We start from the raw sequence: 16115 nt of genomic DNA on the forward strand, positions 1-16115 counted from the left end.
AGAATTTGGATAAGATAATGGATGAATTGAATTGGAATGGAAGGGGGATGCAAGAGAGAAAATGATAAAGTTCTCTAGAGGAAAATGTGTTGAATGGAAGACTAGAAATTTTATCAAGGTATATGCAAATAGATGGAAAAATGAAGGAATTGATTATGGAAATGATTTGAATGAAATGATTAGAAGAAGGGAATATGATTAGATTAGACGAAAAATGAATTGATTGAATGGATTGGAAGAGGTAAAAATTGATGGAAGGTGGAATAGAGTAGAACCAATGTCAAGGGATAACCAAGGAATGGGAAATGGATGGGAAGGGGGGAGATATCTAAATGGGTGGACAGAAGGATATGGTATCGAATAATGGGGAGCCAAGGACCATGTTTCAAAGGAGCTCAAATGCTCCATACCAAGGATAGAAAAATGGAAGAAAATATGGTGGGAAAGGATGCATGAAAAGTGAAAGATGGTACGAAGGCTAGCATATGGAGGACGAGAAGACATGTCTTCTTCCAAAGCATGTATAAACCTTTTGTTATTGTGCCTCTAGTATTGATCATGAACATGGGCATGAAAGGTGAATGAATAAGGGATATGGGATGGAGGGTATGAAAAAAGGGATAATGATATGAGGGATATGGATGAAACATGGGATATGAAGTGGATGAGATGGAAGAGATAACCAAGATCAAGGACATATGAAAGGGGGATGGAGGTATGTAGGAGTATGGATGGAGAATGGATGAACATGACAAGGACTATGGAATGGAAGATATGGATAACATGTAAGGATCAATGATATGAAAGGATTATGGGAGTATGTAGGAAAATGTATGGACATGGAAAGTGCACATGGATAGATGAAAGGAAAGTGAAAGTCAAGATCAGAGAGGGAAAAGGATTATGAACGGTAGATGGAAGTATGGAAGATATGTAAGGAAGAGTAGTATGGATGAAGCTTGCCCCCAGTGTAGAGTGCAAGTGGAAGAGGAAAAGTGAATGGATGGATAAGTGGAAGTGGAAGACATTAGAAAGGGAGGACTCAAGCATCTAGATATATGGATGATATCCCTTGCTATTTATGTCTCTTTCTTTTTTATTTTCAAGGAATTTGTACTAGTTTCTCCTAGATTTTGGTAGGATAGGGAAAAGAAGGATGAAGGGGATTGGTGAATGGAGGACAATGACTTATGAAAAAGTTTGGAATAAGGGGGTGGAGTGGGTGGGACGAAGATATGGCTGATGGATGCTAGGTTGGAAGACTTGTGAAGGAAGTGGAAAAATCATCATTGGCACACACCTTGAAGGGTGATGGAAAGGAGGAAATTGTGGAGGATGTGTAGGAGAAAGTTTAAATTTTGGGATATAAGGACCCAAAATGGATGAAGGAGACGATGGATTTGGGTATATAAGGACCAAAAATGGATGTGGAAGCCTTTGGATTAGCCAAATTGGATGTCATTTTGAATCTTTCTTTGAGATTCATTACTACATTAAGTAGCTTTGGTATCCACAAAATTTTTGCATTTTTGATTTTCAGCCTTTGTGGCCTTTTGATTTTGCTTTGGATCAGATTTTTCTTTTCTTGGACATGTCATTTAGAGGGGACATGTTGATCCTTGGACTTTTGTAGATTTTTGGTTTTATTCGCTTTTTCTTTGGCATCCAATTTGCTTCCATTGGCCATGGTATGGGTGCATGAAGGTAAACGTGGTGGAGAGCGTATGGATGGTGAACATTGGAAGGATTTCGAGGATGTGTGTCTTTGTTGATCTTGATTAGAAGCATGAGCGGATGAAGTGGAAGAATTTGATATGACGGATGGATGCATGTAAGGACTCAAAATAGAAGGAAGGGATGAAGGATTTGGCAATGGAACATAAGGACCTAGAATGGATGGAAGGGAGGAAGGAATGGGAATATGGATATAAGGTCCTAAAATGGATTTGGAAGAGGAATGATGGGAAGCTTTAGGTTTGGAAGGAGGAATTTTGGAAGGCATACCAACATCTTGAGACATTATTTCTTCAAGGGGATGCTTATTATTTTCAACACAAGATGCAAGTCCATGTATATGGGGTTCATGAGTGGATTGGATAGGTGTGATAGGATCATGTGGAGGATTAGGATCACAAGGGGGATCACGAGGGATAATAGGATCTTGAGATGGAGGGGGATCATGAAAGGAAAATGAAGGGGTACTTTGATCTTGACTTAAAAGAGGATTTTGTAGTGGAACAAGTGGAATGTGAGATGGAGTGATTTGATCTTGAAATGGAGGAATATTAGTGGATGGAGTGGAAGGAATCTCTTCATGAAGTGGGGGATCTATGGAGGCTAACTCTTGAGATGGAGTGGAATCAGTAAGATGTATGGTACATGAAATGCCTTGACCTTGATTGGGAAGGGAATCATGAGATGGACTAGGAGGGATGGATGGATCTTGAGAGATAAGGGAATGATGGGATGGAGAAATGCTCAGATCAAAAGGAGAAGAGGGATCTATAATTTCATGCTTTGGAGAAAGGTCTTGAGATGGAATTGGGGGTATGACTTTACGTGATTGGCTCCTTTCATATTGTTCTTTACACTTAGCCAAGAATGATGAGAAATACCCCTTACGAGGTGGGGATGATGTTTTTCAGGGCTTAGGATTGTTTGAAGGTGGAAGTATGGGTAGGGGATTGGGATGAAGGTTTTGGACATTAAGCTCAAAGTATGGGGAATTGCATGGGGGATTAGAGTAGAATGGAACATGAGGATTATGGTCTTCGAAACATGGAGGAAGAGGACACATGGCATGAAAGGTGGCCTCTTTCTATTGTATTTCTAAGAGATAATTCTTTAGTTGTTCCATTTCCTTGGCAAGGGCATTTGTGTTTGCAGAATTGTGTGGGCTATGAATGGAATTGTATGTGGTGTACGAATAATGAGATGGATTTCTCTTGTCAAAGGTAGAATAATAATGAACATGAGATGGATTAGAGTTGGATATGAAGTTTTGAGGATAGATTTGATATGTAGGTTGAACGGGAGGTATAACTCCATATTGCCTTTGAAGATCATCAACCATTTGATTAAGCCAATTCTTATCCATAGATGTTAGATGAAGAGTGATGAAAGATTCGAGAACGGATGGAATATTAACATGGGACTAGGAGCAATGTTTGGACTTTTCGTTGATTTTATTTGAAATGGATTGGACTTGGTATTGATTTGATTGAATTTGATTTGATTTGATATTGATATGATATGATATGATATGATTTGATATTGATATTGATTGGATGAGGGTTTGATTTGAATTGATAAAAACCCTATGATATTATGAACAAGTGAATGTTGGATTTGAATGAAAGTCCAATGGTGATGAAAATGCTCCTATGTCCAAAGTAGAATGATTTTATGAAGATTAAATTAGAAGAATATTTGAATAGATAAAGAAAGATTGATTGATTTTGGATGAAGATGTAAATGTATTGAATTATGAATTGATTAGAAAAGAATGAATTTGACAAGGGATTGGATTAAGAATCATGAGGATGAATCATTGAATGAGGGAATTGGATCTTGATGTGGATTATGAACCATGATTAGGATGAATATTATGGATGAGATTGAATGATGAGGAAATGATTTGGACGAATGGAGATGATTAAGATGTTAAGGGATGATTTGAATGATGAAGACGAGATGTATGAGGGTGATGACTTGGATGGAAAGAAGATGTGACATGGAATTGATGTGGACAACTTGACTAAGGGGATCTAAACCAAGACTTATTTTTTTTGTTTTTGAAATTTTTGGATTTTTTTGGATTTTTGAACTTTTATGATTGTTTTGGATTTTTATGCTTTATGATTTTTTTGGATTTTTTCAAATTTGAGATGCAAAATCAAACAAGGAAATATGTACAAGGAAAGTGTGTTTCAAACACTCAAGAATGTCAAACACACCAACAATCCTATAAGGTTTTGACTAGGATATACAAGGTCAACTAGGGGTGTCCTTGATATACGCAAGGTACATGAGGCCCAAATCTATAGATAAAATAAACTAATGCCACACAACCAAGAGGAGATAGTAACCCAAATCTCCTCCTTCACTTCTCAAACGTATAAAGTTCTTCGGGGCTTAGCCAAGAGTGACAAGATTTTACTTTTAAGAGAGGTGTCTTTCGGTTCACCTTCTAATTTTTATACTCTGCCAAAACACTGGAGTTGAGGTCGTCCCAAGGGGTGATGAAATCTTCAAGCAGGCCTTCTAAAAATATGAAAAATAAGACCACTTATTTCTTGTACACCCAAGATCACCCAAAGGTGCGAGGGGCGAGAATACGTAAGTGGCCTTGGGATTTAAAAGACACTTGTTCTTTTACCAATGAAGCTTTAGATTTTCTATCTACTTTGAAGACACATGTGATTAAAGCATACGATGTTCTTTCTAACTTGAAATATCACCAACATAAATGAAAAATGCAGATTCGTCAATAAGAAAGTAAAGCAAGTGTGCGTAAATGAAATGTTAAAAATGAAAGATGCTAAAAATAAAATCAATTTACTTTAGGGCATTCAAGAGTGTGTGACTTAATTTTAAGCACCAAATCCAAATGTGTTCTGGCCTAGGCATAAATGTCAATTTTAAGCACCAATTCGAAATGTTCTCTAGCCTAGGCATACATGTCCATTGTCTCTTAAGGCATTCAAGATAGTGTGAATTCTTTTTAAGCACCAGTTCCAAATGTTTGCTAGCCTAGGAATACATGTCAAATGTCCCTTAAGGCATTCAAGATAGTGTGAGTTCTTTTTTATTCACCAAATCAAAATGTTGCTTCTACCCTAAGCATTCATGTCAATTTTATGCACCAAGTCCAAATGTTTGTTAGCCTAAACATTCGTGTCCATTTTAAGCACCAAGTCCAAATGTTTATTATCCTAAACATTAATTCATTCAAATGAAAGTGATTAAGTCATACAAGTTCATTAACTTTTGAGTCTAAAGTGATAAAAATCACTACAAATTCCCTTAGTGATGAAAATCATTATTGGTTTGTTTTATGTCTTTCAAGGTTAATTCTCAAGAGCAATAAAACATTAAGAAAAACCTGCAAGAAAATATAGTTAGGTGTTTAAAATGCTCCAATCTGCAAGAAAAAATAAAGTTGATTAGCCTCACAAGAAAAACACCAAAATGAAGGCTTTACTATGAAAAAAATTATTTTAACTTTTTTTGTTATTTTTTCTATACATAAATAAGCTTATAATGACCCAATTCCTATGGAATCACCAAAAGTCAAAATTTGATTTATACTCGCAAAAAAAAATCGTAGATGATAGAATGCAAGAAAAGATGACAGAATGGATATACGGCAAAACATAAGGTCATCAAAAAAGCACAGACAATAGAATAGAAAGTCACCAAAAAAAAGTAGATGATAAAATAGGTCATAAAAAAGCGCAGATGACAAAGTAATAATTGCAAAGACGACAGACTATAAGTCAGAGACAACAAGATAGAAATTTTTTAAAAAGAAAAAAGGAAAAAATAAAAATAAACATGCAGAGACGCCAATCTACGCAAATGTCGATCTGCGTAGATGACAGAACGTAGACGACATTGCATTCAACGCAAATGACAAAGCAATGTTTTGGCGACAGATTATGGATTTTTTGACAAATTTTTGGATGAGAAATAGGGACATGGGTCCCACCAAGCATGCCAAAATGTGTGCTAGAAAATGTGATCTATTGGGAGCATGAATCAACAAACAAATATTAGTTAAAAACTCCAAATATGCATAAAAAACTCATTAAAATGAAAGAACATTAACTAACTAATGCTTGCTTGAGTTTTGCAACTCTAAGCAGCCAACAAACCAAATCCTTCAACCACCTCTACAGCTCAATAAGGGACCCATGAGAGTCCTTGTTGGTGTGTTAAGATGGGGGGTATGTTTGGTGTGCTCTCTCAAACACAACAATGTAGTGAATCTCTTGAGTGGATGTGCAAATGTGAGTAATGATGAAATATGAACCTAAGCTATAATGAAATGAAGAACACCTCAAGAAATGGCTATGGAGAAAGCCATACTTGAAGGCATTCAATGATGATTATATGAAATGCAATAAAGAGAAACTAAGTATGCAAGCTACACTAACATGTAAATGCAAAAGGAATGTGAATGCATAAGCAAACTAGACTAATAATGCAAATGAAAAGCTAAACCAGCTACCAAATGGTTAATATGCATCTAAAAATCACCATGAAAATGACCATGAAAGCTACTATGGAAACTCAAATTAGTATGCAAACTCAACTAAAAACTCAAATCTCAAACCAACATGATAACAATGCAATAATGAGAGATGCAAATGCTTGAGACAAGGCCTCTATTTATAGGCTTGAGGGAGGGCTTGGGGATGTGGTATCCATGTAGATGCCACATAAGGTGACATGCAAGCCATGCAAATGGTCAAGAATTTAAAGTTTGCTCACACATGTGTGAGAAAACTTGAGAAGAAGAGTGGGAGACAAGAGTGCAAAGGGGAGTGTGTAGGCATGCCTTCTCACACATGTGTCAGAAAACTCTTAGGCTAATGAGAGGGATTAGGAAGGAGATTAAGAATGATTAAGTGGGATTAGAGAAGAAGTAGGCTTAAGAGGATGAAAATGATGGTTATAGGCTAGGCTCTAGGATAGGCTTAAGATTAAATTAAATAAAATTTAAATTAATCCTTGGTTTAGAGGAATTAATAGCATGTGAGGATTAAATAAACAAAAATTTTTTTTAAAAGGAGATGATGGAGGATCATGTGTTAAATTAATTTAACACGTTAAGGTTAGGAGTATTTAAATTAAATACTTAGGAGAATGAACTTATTTAATTAATTAATTTAATTAAATAAGTAGAAGAATGTGACCAATATAATTAATTAATTAATAATTAATTACAATGTCATAGGCAATATTAAATAAATTAATATAGTCTTTTAGGACAATTTTAAGTATCTACATTCTCTATTAGTGTTATTAAGGTGTCAAGACCTAAAATTTCGTAGTTGATTTTTTTTCAAATATTATGAGACTTAGTAGGGGATGAAGTTTGAAAGGATATGAAAGAGTACATGAAATAAATCGTATTCTTGAGGTCTTGGAGTGTGATATACATTGTGTTGGCTCTTCGAAGGAGGAACCCAAATTTTGTGGCCAATTCAAACCTATTTATCTATAATGTAGTTTATAAGGTTTCTTCAAATACAATGTATTCCGCATTACATGAATGTTTGACTATAATATATGATCTATAAGGGTCTGTTTGGTTCTTGGAAGATGACAGGAATTGGCTTTTTCAAAACTCGAATTTGAAAATTTGTGTGTTTGTTTCAAAATTTGTAAAATAGAATTAGCATATGAGACTTCCAATTTTGCCTCAAAACTAGGTTTTCCAACTTCCTAAAAAAAGTAGGAATTGAAAATCAAAACCTAGTTTTTTTTTTTTAAGGAGTGTAAAAACAATAGATTAGACTACTTTTTGAAATTTACCTTCAACTCTAAGCTTACTCATAAAAATTTGTCTTCCCACACATCTTCCAAGTGAAACAAACAGTTTCAATAATAAAATCCCAAAAATCGAAATGAAGATATACAAAACCTTGATTTGGCTAAACCAAGTTTTCTAGAAATCTAGGTTTTTTTAATTCCAAAAACCAAACGGACCCTAAGGGCCTATTTGGTTGTTGAAATAAGAATAGGAAATGTATTCTCTGTTTGATACCCCAAATCAGAATGTATTATACCAATTTGTTTTTAAAAATGAAATAAATTATATTTCTCATTAACTTCAATTAATAAAATAAAAATGAAAATAAATTGACCTTTTTACCATTATTAAAAAAATTAAATTTAAACAAAAAAATTTAAAGGAAATATTTTTAAAAATACAAAACTTAACCTTATTCCTATTCCATTTTTGTACAACCAAATGTTGGAAAACTGATTGAAAAGGTTTACTATCAAAGAGGGAGATTGTTGTTAAAAGAATGTTTTCAATCATTGTTTTGTCATTGATATCAAACATGCTATTAGCTTGAATGACAATTGCTTATAAGATCCAAGTACTATCGCTTAGATGATTGATGAAGAGGATTTAATCAACAAGATGTAACAAAAGCACCTAAGGGAAAGGTTGAGTTATGGTTTTGTAATGACGTGTAAGGATCAATTAAGACAATGGTTAAATGATGTATTGCTAACATACTTGAAGATATAGAGGTTGGCCACACTTAGAAACATTGAAGGAATAAGTTAGAACAAGATTGACTACAAAGCATAAACTAAGTTCATTAGTAAGTGTCAAGCAAGTTAGTTCAAGCCGAGCAAATTTTCAGTTAGTGCCAAACAAATGAAAAAACTAGTGTTTGCCAAATGATATAGAAGGAGTCGAGCGTGTTCAGATGCCAAGCAAAGTAATAGGTGCCAAGCATCAGTAAAACTTAGCGGATGCCAAGTGAATCCACAGTAGGTGCCAAGCATCAGTAAAACGTAGTTGATGTCAAGCAACACAATATGTGTCGAGTACAAAAATTTTAATAGTGCTGAGCTATTGCATTATTAAAAAGTCAAAGATTCACTAAATCTAAGCTAACAAGTTTGTTACCTTGAATTTTTTGAACCAATTTGAGTATAAGGATGATGAGCTGGTGGTACAAAATTCTATGTAAACCATTTTTGAGTGAATTCAAGAGGATTCTTCATGATGTTTCTAGAAGGAAAAAAATGTGGGTTAGATTCAATGAATCCTACCTAACTCATTCAAATAGAAATTAAAGGAGGGAAGAATCGAGCAGGAAAAGAAATTCTAGACTTCTATTTAAGGAGTCATAGACCAAGAAGTAAGAGTTGCTGGTGTGCCAAATTACGAAATGATTGAAGGGTGTCAAAGTGAAGGCATCTGGGAGAAGGAAGAATAGAGCACAAAGACTCTGCTTCGATTAGTGGTCAAAAAGGATGATTGCACTGGTACATTGAGCATGAAGACTCAAGGAGACCAAGCTTGAAAAGAGGGCAAGCTATCAAGAGTTGTAGAGACTGAAAGCCAGGCAATGTTATGAGCTAAATAAGTGATCTGAAATCTACAAGTTAAGTTTTAAGTTGTAATCAGGTCAAAACCCCTTATTGTTACTCTCTAGAAATTGTATCAGTTAGGGTAAAAATCCTACAGACTCAGGTTGATTTAATAGCCATTTGTAAACCCTTTAATAGGGTGGCATTCCAAGTGAATGTTCTAAAGTCCTCTAACTAGGCCCACTTCTAACAGGGTGGTTAAATTCTTTAACCAGGTCACATTTAATAGTGTGGTGTAGCCTTTAACAAGGCAAGCCTTTCACAAGGCATCACTTTAGAAGAGTGAGAATTGAGTAGCATGTTACTGGTGGTTTTTTCCAAATTGGGTTTCCACGTAAATCATTGTGCCATGTGTTATGTTTGCATGCTGATTTACAGTAACTTGTTGAATAGGAATGTTTAAGCTTGGATGAATGAACAAGTTAGTAGACACGCTTTACTTGAAGAAAAGTTTGAATTGGACATTTGGACCTTGAATAACTGATTCACCCCCCCCCCCCCCCCCCTCCTCAGTTATTCTAAAGAATTTCTAACACCAAACAATGGATTAACATATTCCCAATCGAATTCCAAGTGAACCAAACAGGATTGGAATTGCCCTTTTCTATTCCTACTCCCCATTTCATTTTTCTATTCTAATTTTCAATTCCTATGTAGCAACCAAACGGGCCCTAAAGAAAAAGGCAATCCCTTGAAGGATACGTATAATTTTGATGGAATCATTATAGCACATGAAGTTATTTATTCATTCAAAAATGGGAATAGAGAAGGGATGCCTATTGAATTTGAGATGAATTAAAGGCCTATTATAGAGTATCCTGAGAAATTATTATTATATTAGTTTTGGTTAATACAGTTGTAGTGAATTTTCATTTCTAAAAGGGGCCTTCATCTACATTTATTAAATAGACAAGCATCCACCATATTTAGAGTGAGTGCACAATGGGGTTGAGGCATCATAATGTTGGTGTACAAAGATACATGTTGTATTTCATTAAGTTGTTCACCTCAATATGTGAAAGGATAAAATTATATTGTAAACTCTACCAATGTAAAGACTTGGAGCTTCTAAAAATTTATGAACTCCCAAAGTTAAAGGGCCATATTTTACAAACAAACAAAGTCTAGTGATGCATAATTTGAACTGATTTTATATATCCCTACAAGCCCTAATTAATACAAGATAAAATTAATAGATACATTTTCATAGATGATCATTCTTTAAACCTTGACCAAACAAAAAAATCTATATAATTCATTGATCTGAGTGCATTTAGATACACTTTGAAATAAGTTTGAATTAGTTAATTCAAATTGAATTAACAAGTGTACTTTGAGAAATATAAAAAATAAATCAAGATAGCCAAAGAGATATTCATAACATAAATCTAGGTATATGCACTTTACACCTTTTGTAAACTAATGAAGTTCATAAAAATATTTTAAAAATGGCCAAACTTTAAATAATAAGATTTTCTTTTTAAATTAAAAAGAAATCTTAATTTCAAAAAAGAATATTTATAGTAGTTGAAGTTTAAGACAAACTCTCCTCCATCAAAGTTGAATTCCTACATGTGTAATGATACATGTTTCATGCCACTCCAAGGTTGTAGAAACAAGCATTTTTAGTATACAAATTCAATTCAAAGCGTTGTTATTTTCGGACACACTTACACATAATATGCTTATAGTTTATGCAAATGAAGAAGTTTATCTTGAATTATGCCTCAAACTCATAAAAAAGGGGAGAAAGTATCCTATCATTTATGTAGGTGATTAATTCCATTTAGAAGCTTTCAATCTTTCTAAAGTCACCTTTGTTCTTTTTTTCCTAGATGGGGTCTTCACTGAAGGACAATATAATACCATATGGATTCATATTGTGGGGTTTCAAATAGGCAAAAAAGGGGACAATTTATTGCCTAAATAGGGGTGTACTGTGATGTGGAGGCTAATCAGACTCAGAGGTTTATTCGGTGCGGTTTCCCTCCAGATTATTTCTACAAGGGTTCCTAAGATGGGGTCAAGGGGTAGTGCCCCAGGTGCACTCCCTGTTGCAGTACAGGGTGGGGTCGAGGGGCAATGCCCTCGTGGGCTTCTCAAGGGTAGTGTTGTAATGTCCCCATCTCTTTAGCCTCTCAATAGATTTCTTAGCCTTTCATCCTTTGAAGGCTAAGTGGAAATAATTAAATTGATTTCTTATAAAGTCATTAAATACTTTTTAAATTTTTTTTAAAGAGATGACTTTATATTTAATTAATTTAATATTAGGGAATCGTCGAGAAGCACAGCTTATCTATTGTTGGAAAGGAGGAAGCTTCCAGAATAGTGTGATAAGATAACACTTGTGATTCTTCTAGAAGGGGGGGCAGGAATAATATAAATAGAGAAGAGAGCCTCATGGGAAGGATCTAAATTTGTTATTGATATTTGCCTATGTATCTGTATAGCCAAGGGCCTGCAGATAATCAATTTGTCTTTGAAAATGAAAACTCCCAATGATAGCAATTTTGAAGTTGTGAAACATCACCTGAATTATTGATTGGAGGTGGTATTACAATCACTTCATTGTGCCGAATTGTGGCCATGGGCCAGGTGTGAAGAGAAAGAATAAGTAGGGCATTTGCTACAAGAGCTTGTTGCAGGAACACTATATTATCTTGTCATTAGGGCATAATACCTGGAGGATATTGATTGCATTGTCAATAGAGACTCAAAGCGACTTCAAGAACCAGGTTTCTCTTGTTTATTCATGCATATTATATGCTACTACTGTAGGTGTCAGTCTTTATCATAATTAAGCATTTATTTATATATATGATACTAGAGTTTGGATTTGATATTAGTTTGTATTCAAATCTTGTAAAGATGTCTTGGTTGTAGATGCATCCTTTTCTCTTAGTGCATTAACAGGTGAAAGGAAGGATTATATTCATTGTGCATCTTGTAACCATTTATTACTAGTAGAAAATTAGGGTAATTTGTGATCAATTTGAGCAAGGCTCATTACAAGTTCCCCTGAAGCCAAAAATGCCCTTATATTGTAAAAGTTGTCAGCTATTGTTTTTCCTATTAGACAACTTGTTCTAGCCCTAATTTGTAACCGGCAAAAGCTTGTATAAAAAGGCTTATGCTTAGGGAGTTCATCTTGTGGCAGTATTGAGTTGTAAGGGATTACAGATTGTAATCAAGTTGTAATCACTAGATAATAATAATATTGGACTTGTTGTTGGTAGACGTAGCCTAGGGATTGGGTGAACCACGTTAAATTTTGGTGTCTTGTGTTCTCTTCTGTGCGATCTATTATTTTCTAATATTGGTTATATTTGCATGTAACTGTTATTTATGTCTGATGTTAATCCGAATAGGGTATTTGCATAGGCAAAGGATGTAGATAGGTGACAAAAATAGAGTTTGGAGCAATAGTTTTAGAAAATAAGGGGATTTTTTGTGATGCCATAAACCCACAAGTTGTGATTCAAGCTCACTAAGTGAATTTGTCATGATTTTTTAATTCTCCATATCAATTCTATGTTGTGCATACAATAACAAATAATTGAAATAGTATCATATCAACAAACCTAAGTTTTGGTTTGTGGAGGCTCTCTAAATGTTTGTGTTAGAAATGGTCTTTTTTGTTGCTTGGCTATAATGAACTAGAGCAAAAAAGTTCTTTGTTCTTTAGGTCTAGGACCCTTGTCTTGCCTCCTTTAATCAAAAGCAATAATTAAAACTAAATACATGCAAACCTCATGATGATCATATGTGATAGATGAAAATTTGTTAGCATCAAACAACAACATGATAGTGTGATTGAATGATAGATGATCAAATCAACATCATAACATAATAGCTTCTAACTTTTTAAATTAAAATAAATCCAAAATCACCTTTTAGGACATAGCTAGGAAAATGCCATGAAAATCTTAGCCCCATCAGTAAGAACAAGATTACACAAAGTGAAAGATTCAACATTTAGAGTTTAGAAGAATACATAGCTAGACATCTTAGGCACATGCAAGAAAGAAATAAAAAATAAATAAAGGTTTTTTGATTAAGCACAAAACCTACATCTTAAATTGGATAAGCCAAGATGTACCAAACAAGTTGCAATATGACATTGATACAATAGATATTAGGTGAAATGGGAAACCTTAGGCCACAAACACTTTCCATATTATTTGAAAAATACTTAGCCTAGATAAAGCTTGTCAACTAAATAAACCACCAAACATTCAAGTTTACACTACAAGAAGATAAGGAAAACCCCACCTATATTTTTCCTTAATATTGCAATTAAAAAAATGTTCATATTTCAATTTTTCCACCAAAATGGGATGCACAAATTTTTTGTGCAAATGTTGAGAGGACATGACCTCAATTTACTTGGAAGATTTCAGATTCCAAATGACTTGAAGTTCAACTTTGCTTTGAAAGTTAAGAAACATCTTAGAAGATTTCTTTGACCCAATGACATAAAATTGATCTTTACTTTAGTATCTAAATAATATTTTTGAAGGCACATTATTTTCCTTTAAAAAACAACTTTAAAGAATACATTCCATGAATAACCCCAACAATTGATATTAAGACAATACAATAGTTCACCACCATCATAATAGAAATGAATGTCAGTTAAGAAGGAAAGTAGTCTTCTAATTCATCTTCTAATATAGAATAATAATAACAACAATACTGGTTATCTGATTGTTTGTCTGTTGGCTTTTTGCTGATAGTTTTACCACTGTTATAAAGAGCCAACCCCTTATTTGAAGTTAAAAAAAACATTGATACACTAATTCCATTCCATAATACTGTAAGCCGTAATCCCTATCATCCCTATCACGAGAAAAAAAACGTTGCAAGAGACAAAAACACAAATTTAAAAAACATTTTATATTTACAAATCCATCTTTGAAATCCTATATACATGAATGAGCTATTCTACTATGCTTTTCTCTCGTCCACAAAAAGCATCAAAATTGTACCATTCATTTGATATGGTTTCCCATAATTTGGAAAATGCGGCCGTATGGTCATGAAGTTTAACACAATCTTCGGATCCTTTGCATAATCCGCCGGGCTGTCAGCAAGCATCCTGCCCCACAGTTGCTGGAATCCGTGGCCAAATTTACAGAATTCTGATCAGGCTGGAGAAGCCAGTTTTCTCAACAGAAATAAACTATCCGTTTCAACGGACTCCTATTTTCGTGAATTTCATGACAGAAAATTTGCAATTTTTTAACAAGGGAAACATCTTCAAGCCCTTGGTTCTGGGAGCCTCTACGGCCCGCTTATTCTCCTTCACGGACTTCGACTTTTGCCCAAAAGTCGCTTCACTTTTCACCAGAGTTGGCCCCTCTTCGTAATAGCTCGAAACCGACCGCTTAAGAACAGACTGATCAAAGCCACTGTCATTGCGCTTACATTGCCTGAGACGCATATCTTCCATGTTTATTCCAGCAGGAGCTTTAATTACCCCAAAGCTTAGAATCTGAAGCCATTTTGGAGACTTTTTACTGCCGGAACCAGATGATAATGAAGTCCAATTTGCAATTCCTTTTGTTTTATTGCTCGTCGTGGTTGAATTTGCAGCCTTCAAACCCTTGCGCGAGGCAGAGTAATTGAGGCTTCTCTGTGAAGCTTGAGAGCTGTTGGAGCTTGAGCTTGTCCAAAAGCTTGATTTTGACTCCAGAGATTCAGATCTCCATGCCTGAAGATCTTCCTTTAAAAGGACCTCGATTTGCCTGAAAGATTTCGAATCGCTGCTGTTGGACGAATTCGCAGTGCAATCTGTGAGAGGACGGATGCGGCCTTTGTGGAACAGATCTTCGGCAGAAGAGGCACAATTTGCCTTTGAATCGACGCCGCCAAGGGCCAAATCGAAGAGGAATTCTGAAGAATCAGCGTTCAAAACCCTCTGCGGACTCGCCGTACCCTCGCTGTCGTAAAGGAGCATGTCACATAACGACAGAGTCTCCTCTGCGTCCGCTTCCGCCATTGAATCTGCACAAAGATCTTGAACACCGCAATTTCTTTCAACATACTCAGATTCCATTTTTATCTATCTCTGTTCATGCGCCGATTTCTCAAATTAGGAAAGAGATGTAAAGTAATGGAGAGCAGATTAACTTGTTGAATGGATCTCCGGAATGCTAGAAACAAACAGCGATTGTATTCAATATATAATTTTTTTTTAAACTAAAGCTAATTTATAATTTTAAATATAATCTGGTAAGAATATGCAAATCGGCGCTAGTCCTCATCGTATTATCTTGAACATATTTTGATTTGATTGCGTCAATGGCGTGCCGTCACAGTCTGATCTTCCAGAAGATTTTTATGGTCAGAAAAAGGTACGAATTTCAGAGGCAGCTTCCAATTGAAGAGAAATAAAACGTCAAATTTGGAAAAGAGTAGGTAGGTATGTATGTCTATATACTCGCTCAGTTTCTAGAGAACCAAAGCCGACACCTGGGCCGCTATGGAGCTGGTGACCCGTTTTTGACATACTCTACGCGTACGTAAACGACTAATTAGCTCACTAAACTTCTTCTCGAACAACTACTAATTATGGTTTATTATAATTATATTGGGGAAAGTTGGAAACCTTGTTTTAATTCTGGTTTTTATAAAATTATAAAGATGTAAATATTTAATTAGGTGGTACATTATTTGAGTTTTAGTTGATTTTATTGGTTATCTACTTGAAAGTATTCAAATTGACTATTGCTTTTTTATTTATGTGTATTAATTTTTAAATTTCAATTATGATAGGTCTATAATTTATTTAAACTAAATATTTTTAAAAAGTTAATTTGTATTAGAAATTGAAATAGACATTTAATTAATTAATTTTAATCTTTGAGTTGAAGTGAAAAACATTTTACTTGTTATTTCTAAAGTTGAAATTTTGATATATGTTATTATGTATTTTTACAAATTCAAAAAGTTAACCTACTTCTAAATTGTATTTTAGGAAAAATAACTTA

The 16115-nt window shown here is 34.6% G+C and overlaps 1 protein-coding gene across 1 annotated transcript; it reads right to left on the bottom strand.

Annotated features, from left to right (window-relative positions):
* Positions 1-14004: 14004 nt before the first annotated feature.
* On the bottom strand, positions 14005-15410 carry LOC149538008 (uncharacterized). Its single transcript, XM_089802293.1, has one exon. The coding sequence runs from the start codon at positions 15179-15181 to the stop codon at positions 14315-14317; it is 867 nt and encodes a 288-aa protein (XP_089658419.1). The 5' UTR covers positions 15182-15410; the 3' UTR covers positions 14005-14314.
* Positions 15411-16115: the final 705 nt, after the last annotated feature.

The sequence above is a fragment of the Cupressus sempervirens genome, chromosome 9, assembly GCF_028749045.1.
Source record: "Cupressus sempervirens isolate cs-2001-9-10 chromosome 9, ASM2874904v1, whole genome shotgun sequence".
Classification (NCBI taxonomy): Eukaryota; Viridiplantae; Streptophyta; class Pinopsida; order Cupressales; family Cupressaceae; genus Cupressus; species Cupressus sempervirens.

Coding starts and splice junctions, on each gene's coding strand:
- LOC149538008 (XM_089802293.1), bottom strand. CDS start 15,181: ATGGAATCTGAGTATGTTGAAAGAAATTGCGGTGTTCAAGATCTTTGT.